The 9535-nt window shown below is 36.6% G+C and overlaps 1 protein-coding gene across 1 annotated transcript; it reads left to right on the forward strand.

Moving 5' to 3' along the window:
* The first annotated feature begins 493 nt into the window (after positions 1-493).
* On the forward strand, positions 494-3445 carry LOC307122394 (avidin-like). Its single transcript, XM_079846381.1, has 5 exons — positions 494-956; positions 1157-1242; positions 2643-2871; positions 3112-3229; positions 3325-3445. Exons 2-5 carry the CDS (start codon positions 1195-1197, stop codon positions 3356-3358), a joined length of 429 nt encoding a protein of 142 aa, XP_079702507.1. The 5' UTR covers positions 494-956; positions 1157-1194; the 3' UTR covers positions 3359-3445.
* The last annotated feature ends 6090 nt before the right edge of the window (positions 3446-9535 follow it).

The following is a 9535-nucleotide window of genomic DNA, read 5'->3' on the forward strand; positions in this document are numbered from 1 at the left end:
AAATTTATGTCAGTTTTGTTGATTTTATTTGCCAATTTCAATAAAAATACTCTGTGTTGCAGTCACACACATGTGTGTTTGTGTGTGTGGGCATGTTTTCGTGAAATATCAGGACACAAATGTGTATAATGACATGGGTATGACACAGGTATTACAAAAAGAGGGTGAAATATGAGGACGTTCCCCATGTCCTCACTTTTCAAAATGCTTATAAATCATACAGAACAAGTTTTTTTTCACAGAAAGTGAACTGCACAGTCTCCTGTGAGGGCTAGGTTTAGGGGCAGGGGCAGTGTAAGGGGATAGAAAATATGGTTTGTACGGTATAAAAACCATTACGCCTATGGAATGTCCTCACATTTCACAAAAACAAACATGTGTGTGTGTGTGTGTGTGTGTGTGTGTGTGTGTGTGTGTGTGTGTGTGTGTGTGTGCGTGCGTGTGTGTGTGCGGCAGGCACTCCTTAAAATGTTGGTTGGGATTCAGGTGGCTCTTTTGTGTGTGTGTGCGTGTGTGTGTGTGTGTGTGCGGCAGGCACTCCTTAAAATGTTGGTTGGGATTCAGGTGGCTCTTTTGTGTGTGTGTGTGTGTGTGTGTGTGTGTGTGTATCGGTCTGTCTAGAATCTAGACTTAGGGTTAGGGTTAGAACTTTTGATTGGCCCTTTTTTAATTCTTTTTTATTATTTATATTTCATCTTAACTGTTACTCACCAAACATAGGACCTTGTGCAATTTTCTCAGTAAATCCTTCTGGGGAAGAAGTTTTTCTATTTGTTTGATTAACTACCTTGGCAAACTAGTTAGACTTGTAACAACATGCCCCCATTTCCCGCTAATCTACCCACGCACTTCTTGTGTATCTTCATGTGTATTTTATTTCCTTGATCACTTGTGAAGCAAACACTTGCTCTCCATTTCACTCTCAGTAAGCTCTGGTCTCTCATCTTTTTACTCAGGTAATGTATTTTAAAATGTTTTGATACACAATTCTTAAAAAAAAAATTATATCTCTTATAGAGGTATAATGCTTTTACATGTCTGTTTTTGAAGTAGGTTTTTTAAAATGAGAATTTCAACTCTTACGTTTCATTATCTACCTTAATTGTCTGATTCATGAAATTATTGGATGTCTTTCTCTCTCTCTCTCTCTCTCTAGTGTAAATCTCCATCCATTAGCCCAAAAACCGGATACTAATGGCTTGGTCAAAAGGACTTCTGCCTGTACGCCTTTTCAGCCTTTCGGTGAAGTTCTCTTAATTTATTGATATCTCATTTTAAATCTGACTCCATTAATAATTTTATCTGACTCCAATTCTAAGTGACTCACATAAAGTGTGCTACATTTAGAGTTTATCAGCTGATTTTACGATTAGTTGCGATTTAATTTAGATCGTTGATTTTCTTTGTATCTTCCTAGTTTTCATATTCGTTCATCGAGAGACTCTAAATCGCAGAGAGACATGACGCGTCCGGACCGCGCGCTCACGGGCACAAAATGATTACTTCTGTAATTAGTCAGAGGTTGCAGAGTGAATATTTTACCTTTAAGTGTTTGCACATGCTCACTCAACAAAAAGTGTAATTTTAGTAATATTCACGGACTACAAATTGCCAATCCAGCGATAGTCAGGAATCGGAATATCGCGCAGGCTGCACCCCATGCTTCAGTCGTGGCGTCATCGGTGTGATCTATCATAACCCTAGATTTTGCGGTAATAAAGGAGTATACATCGATCCATACTAGAATAATGATTTCAGAATCATACAAGATAAATCAAGATTAACATTTATTTTGGCCAGACAGGAAAAGTAAATAAGTAAACAAGAATCCATGGTACACAACTGATCAGCGTAAAAACATAAAACACAATTGCAAAGCAATATGAAAATAATTTAAAAGAGTCATCATGTCTGGCACATCTACATGCAGTTTGCACGGGGGGTTCTGACTACAGAATATTCCCCCAGAGAGTTAGATTATCCAGCCTTAAATACTTCAACTAGAACAAAAGGGTTGTAAATATTTGCAACACCCCCACCTGGTTTTGGGGGAGTGGATCAGATATCTTTGAAGAGACTACTCAAAGGAGGACTGAATTCTCATTAGTTTTCCAATCTTTCTAATACAACTAGTGACTGCAGTGAAACTGAGACCATTTTACCATTCGCACTGAGACCTTTAAAAAGACATCAAACATGAAAAGGATAAAACAATAGATTTACAAGATACATCATCACTGGTATATCTGCATTTGGTGACTTGAAACCAGGACAAGGAGAGGGCAAAATGGGGAGGGGGGAGGAATGTTTGTCAGGGTGTTGTCACAGTTTCTGTGAGATCTTTCTCTCAAGATTAGTGACTTTTATTGTTCAATTGCTGAGGTGTGTATCTCAGCTTTTGTCTTAGCACCAAAACCGATTCTTACACTAGTAAACTTTGAAATATGGAGGTGAGAAATACTTGTTTAACATCTTTGATTAATTCATAAGTATTGGTAAAGGTTTTACATTCAGTTGTATGCGCCACAATTTGCTCTCTTTGATAGAAAAAGTGCCATAATTTGAACCTGGAAATTTGAAATAAATCCCAAAATACAGATTGTTTAATTCAAAATCCCTTTCCCTCTTTAATGTTTATCTAGAAAGTCGGATGTTCAATCGTTTCTGGAAAGTGGTGTAACGAGCTTGGTTCTATGATGGATCTGAAGGAGGATGAGACTGGTCAGATTAGCGGGACGTACACAACCAATGCTGAGTTCTTTAAGTTCAACAGCCCAAAAGATCTTGTGGGCTACACCAATACACACAAGAATAATGGGACCACTACTATGACGACTACTATTACCTTCTGCATGGCCTGGAAGGAAGAAGGTGGGTTTGGCCAGCTAATACAGTGCAGTGAGACAACAACAAAAAAACACATATATACTGTATGAAATATATATCCAGCTACTCTGAATAATCTAAAGATTATGAAGCGTTGCTTATCAAATAAATGTATCTTGGTTTAAAAAATGTTTAGATAATTTTACTGGAAAACGTGAAAATTCTGTCTAAGAAAATATACATTTGCAGTGTACAGATTTGTTTGAAACATTAATTTTTGATTAGGCTCCTGTATTGGATTCACTGGCCAGATCTTCAAGGATGACAAAAATCTTGTAATGAAGACCACCTGGCTTCTACATTCACCTGCGGATTGCCTGAACGAAAACTGGATAACAACATGGTTAGATGTTTAATTTACTTTTGACAGAACTTCAGAAACGTTTATGTTTACTTGTTTACCCATATTAACTCATATTTCCCTTGTATTTTGGATAGTGTTGGGGAAAACACATTCCGCAAACACCAGTGAAAGAGATTCTGAAGATAAGAAGAAAATGACCTGATAAACATTTTTCAAGTTAATTATCAAAATAAAGTTTTATTAACATTTGTTGATACATGTTTGTTTGTATTATTGTCTTGTTTACCTGCAAAAATATCTAAACTTGAGAGGCAAAATTGCATTAGATATAAATCCCCGATAGGCTTGGCAGTTGACACGTCCACACTTCCCATCCTGATTGTGAAATGGCATTGTCTCTCGTGAACAATTGTGTAATGCTAAAGTTCAGGTGTAGGTGTAGCGGGGTCATTTTCAGCGATTAAAACCTTAAGTTCTCTTCTCTTTCTTGCAAAAGAAGTTCAAGAGGCAGTTTCAGAAGTCAAAATAAGATGTCGATCACCGCATCTGAATTTACCTTTGATCAGTTGCCCAATACAGAGTGTTTATTTACACCAAGTGCAAATAGCGTGCCTTGTTGGCAAGTGCTATTCCCACTAGCTCCGCCTGACAATACCTGGTTAGGCCAAACAAGATTTAAAAAAGACGTGTGTATTTCAACATTTTCAGTGGTGTAGTCAGTAAAGCATAAGTCTTAAGGATCTTGATTTTGACATGATCGACCCGGGTTCAAATCCGCCTTTTGCCGATCCCGCTCTTCTCCCTTTTCCCATCACACCGGAAATCCATTTACTTTCAATAAAAATTAAGAAAATGTTCTAAAAATGGAAATAAAGTGCCTAACAAAATGTTTAATAATAATAAGAGCATTTATTGGGTAGGGTTAGAGGTAGGGCTTTTATTGTCCCATTAAGGCAGCATCGATTTAATAATTTTAATGAATATAATCATTTACACTCTGTTATTATTGCATCCTCTTAATGTACAACAATACTGAGGTGCAAATAGTATGTATCTGTCAAAATAAAGTATAAATTGCATGCAATTACTATTTACACATCTGGCAAAGAACTGCTACTTTTACATGGTGTAAATAGAATATATCACTATTTTCACTTAATAAATTGCATCTACAGCTATTTGCACTTAGTGTAAATATCATCTATCGCTAAGAAAATATGCTATTTGCACTTAGGTGGTTTGATGGAAACCAAATTATTTTGCAGTCACTGTTAATTTTGCAATCACAGCTTCATAATACTATTTAAGAATATCCTGACAAGATTGTGTGTTGATAACTTAGGTCGGATTCAATTTACTTAATCTGAGAATAGTGGTGCAACGGATCGTCATTGATCCGTGATCCGTTCGGATCAATATCTTCGGTTCGGCACACACGTGATCTGCGGATCGATTTCTGAAAAAAAAAAGTTGTGCGCATGTTCAGTCCACACACAGCGTGATCATGGCGAGCGGAGGAACGGAGGAGCTCGAACGCCCCGCGTCATTTAAATCCCCTGTGTGGGAGCATTTTGGCTTCCCTGTCAAATATAGTGATGAAGGAAAGAGGTTAGTGGATAAAACCTTGATAGTGTGTAGGCACTGTGGCACAAGAAAGCCCTATGACAGTGGAAACACATCAAGCATGGCCGCGATTTGAAGCGACATCACCCCGGTGTTTCACTGACAGGAGTGAAAACGAAAGCTGCTCAACAACCGCTTATCACCGCGGCATTTAAGCAGCCCCTTGTTGCATCAGACCGGGCTAAAGCCATCACAAACGCTATCGGTGTGTTTATAGGTGCAGACATGAGGCCATATTCAGTTGTGCAAAACGAGGGCTTCAAACACATGCTGAAAGTGCTTGAGCCACGTTACGACATCCCGTCGCGCATCCACTTCAGCGATACTGACACAAGCAGTGGAGGAATGGAAGATAAAGAGGCCCAATACTAGTAATATCCCAGTCACAACTGATAATGCCAAAAATCTAATAAATGCAGTGAATGAGGCAGGACTGTTTGCACCAATTAGATTAAAAAAGGTTAGAGAGAAAACTAAAGCACCATGGTACAACAGTGCTACACATGTAATCAAGAGAGAAACTCGTAACTTAGAGCGTAAATGGAAACAAACTAATTTAGAGGTCTTTAGAATCGCATGGAAAGATAGTATGTCACGTTATAAAAAGGCCCCAAAAGCAGCCAGGGCTGAGCATCTCCGCAAACTAATCGAAAATAACCAAAATAATCTAAGGTTTTTATTTAACACCGTGGCTAGACTAACAAATAAACAAGCATCGCCTGAGCAAAATATTCCTTTACAGTTTAGTAGTAATGATTTTATGAATTTCTTCACTGAGAAAATAGAAAGCATCAGAAACAAAATTGTAAATGTACAATCTTTAATGATGTCTTATGATTCAACCGCAATTATCGCCCCTCAAGAACTACTACACCGCTTTACAACTATAGGACAGGAAGAGCTAAATAAACTTATCATTGCATCTAAACCAACAACATGTTTATTAGATCCAATACCCACTAAACTACTGAAAGAGTTGTTACCTGTAGTGGAAGAGCCTCTTCTCAATATTATTAACTCGTCTTTATCTTTAGGTCATGTTCCAAGAATATTCAAGTTGGCAGTCATAAAACCTCTCATTAAGAAGCCACAATTAGATCATAATAACCTAGCAAATTACAGACCAATTTCAGACCTGGTTTCGATCGTACTTATCAGACCTCTACCTTTTTGTCTGTCTAAATGGGGAAAAATCAAAGATAACGTCAGAAGACTATGGGGTGCTGCAAGGATCCGTGTTAGGCCCTCTGCTATTCTCAATATATATGCTGCCATTTGGTAATATTATAAGAAAACATGGAATTAATTTCCACTGTTATGCTGATGACACTCAATTATATATTTCATCACGACCAGATTAAAACGCTAAATTATCTAAACTGACAGCGTGTGTTGAAGATATTAACCTGTTAAACTGCAACCCCACTTTGGGGCTCACAGCTGAAAACGACCTACCTGAATTAAAACAATTATAGCTCCTGAGAACAGTGTGCTACAGGCACAATTAAGGTATCTTTGGAAAGAAGACACTTGGGACTCTACTAAAAAGCAATCAGAGTTGATAATTCTCAAACAGATAAAAAATTATAATAGTTGAAATGCCTCAAAAATTATTTGCACTACACAGAATGTTGTATTATTTCATGTAAAAATATATGAAAATAGACCTGGAGGAATCCAGTTCAGTTATGGATTGAAAGCCACACGACTTATCAGTTTATATTTCAAGTTTGAGGAAGATATAATGAAAAATGTGGTTCCTGCAAGCTTTTTTCCAAGACTATGTCTGTTCCATTTCTCCCTCCGCCTGCTTGAGGCACATCCCCAGAAATGACATCTCCCAACTAAAATAATTGCAGTTGCTAAACAATTTGCACTACATGCACAATTTAGACATCTTTAAAAAGAAGACACTTTACAGTTTATTACCCAAACATTAAAGTAGAAAAAAACTTAGAAAGACAAACAGTTATAGAAGTTGAAGTGTCTTGAAGATGATTTGTGCTACAATGAACACTTTATTATTTGATGTAAAAATATATGAAAATAAGCCTGGATGAATCCAGTTAGTTAATGAATTGAAAGGCAAAAGTCTCATCAGTTTATATTTAAAATTTGACGAAGATATCATGAAAAATGGGGTTCCTGCATGCTTTTTTCTAAGAATATGTCCAGGTGCCAAGAAACCTACAGGAGACTTGATAACCTAATGTTATGAAGTGTACTGCAAGCTGTTTTAGCCATCATATATGATGCTTGAATGCTTTTTCAACTATAAAATAATAGGCAGAACCATAAGACTTTGTATTAGTGATTTATTTGTACAACAGAACTTATAAAAATATAATAAAAATGAAATATTAATAAAAAAGAGCTAAACTTCTTTGCAACTGAAAATACAACAAGTAATATAAGTATAATAACTATAAATATAACTAGTAATATAAATAACAATATAATATAAATATATAGCTATAAAAACACACACAATTTGCAAATGTAAAAAAAAAAAACATTTACTGGCCTTTTACTGGCGGATTCAGGTCTACAACAGCAAGTGCAGATCTTGAAGAATCTGAAAGCGTTCTTCTCTTTTCTGCTGGTTGGCTGGTGCTTGGATGCCATAGCTCATCTGAAGACTCAACCTGATGCCTGTAGAATGGCAAGGAAAGGAAAGAGAATTAGCACTGCATGTCCTATTTCTGTATAGTTTGCCCATTCAATCAACAATCACACTGTCATCATTCACTCTAATTACAGGCCATCCCATGAACAATGAAACTGATGGGCAGTCGGTTAGACAGCATTCATATTGACGGCGGCCCATACATTCTCACACAGCCCAAGCATCAATCTAACGACCGGCTATACAGTGAGCATTCATATTGACGGCGGCCCATACATTCACACACAGTCCTACAATCAATATAATGGCCGGTGATACAGTGAGCATTCAACAATCACACAGATGGTCGGCCGTCCAGAACTTTTCTTTTTTCGTCAATTCGTTTTTTGTAGCATAGGGGAAAAAATGCATTTTATATATTATATATATATATATATATATTTTTTTTTTCTGTGTGTGCTAGAAAAAATGCTAAATATCAGTATATATATAATCTATACTGGTATATTGTAATTTTTCTAGCACACAGGAAAAACATAAAATAAATACAGTCTCAATATATATATATATATATATATATATATATATATATATATATATATATATATATATATATATATATATATATATATATATATATATATATATAAACAATTACATGTGTTATACATATATATGTTTTATTTACACACACATGGGGAAAAATTATTTATACTTTTTCCCCATGTGTGCTAGGAAAAATGCAAAATATCAGCATATGTATAATGCATACTGGTATATTGCATTTTTTCTAGCACACAGAAACAATAAAATAAATACATTCTCACACACATTCTCAATATACATAAACAACTACACATCAACTCACCGGTGTGTTATTGGATCAACTTCTCTGTCAACAAGCACCGTCATCGCTGTCTTGACTCTCCTCAATGGTTTCCCACATCGCTGCTTCGAGTGAGCTCAAATAAAGCATCTTCAGCACAATACAAACTTCTTTTGACGATCCATTGGATAATAAATTCCGTCCAGTTAGTAAGATTAGCAAACAGTTACTACAAAGAGCCCGTTAGCTTTAGCTGTCAGATGCCGGGGAGGGGTGTGTGTGTGTGTGTGTCACAGTCACACAGACTTGTCTCAGCCTCTCGTGGGAGAGCGCGCCACATTCAAATGAATAAATATTCACGCCCATGTGACAAATACACACATGAGAGGTCTCGTTGGAATCGTGTGTTCATTGGCTACATTTTCTGTCAGTCATGACGATTCAATGCTTTTATTGGCTCCAGATAAACAGACAATATCATTGGATGAGCACATCATGACATCACCTAAAACGAGTGCAATGGTTGGATATTTTTGACTATATCGCGGCTATCTTTGCATGTTTTTGAGTGGGGTTAGTTGTAGAATGTTCGTAACATTCTAAGCTTTAAACCCATGCCACTTTATGCTACCGGGAGACTGTTTTTGGTGCATTATTTTATTGCATAACAGTCTAGTATGATACTCCGCTCCGCAGAAATGCGATGTAAACAAAGGATTAACCATCAATATTACACCATTATCGTTTCGTTGGATTAAAAATGCTCTATGGGATGTTATTCAGTGGACCCTCACCTTTCCATTCATTCTGGAATTGTTTGCAGTGGATGCGTGTGTGGCTCGTAATTAGGACACAAAAGGTATGTGCTCTGTTTTTATTTATAAAATCGTTGATGTGTATTGCTTACATTGATGCAAAAATACAGCCGTTATAAGCTTTTCACTGAAAAACAGTGGTCTGTCCTCAATGCTTGAGGTTTAGACCTTTAGAATGATATATAGTTTGTCAAGATTAATGATGTTTTTTTACGTTAAATCTATTAACAAACATTACACTCGTGCTAAAAATAGCGCTTCAACCCGTGCACGCGCTCATGAACTTTAAGGAGTTAAATACTGGATGACGTGTAATTTTCTGCTATTAAATTCAGATAAAACAGGTATTACTTATTGGTCCAAAAAACTGCCCACAAAACCTCTCACAATACAACTTTAACTTGGAAGGATGCCCAGCTAGCAGGGAACGTTCTCAGAACTTTGGCTAACATTCC

This window comes from Gobio gobio (genome assembly GCF_949357685.1).
Source record: "Gobio gobio genome assembly, contig: scaffold_88, whole genome shotgun sequence".
Lineage (NCBI taxonomy): Eukaryota > Metazoa > Chordata > Actinopteri > Cypriniformes > Gobionidae > Gobio > Gobio gobio.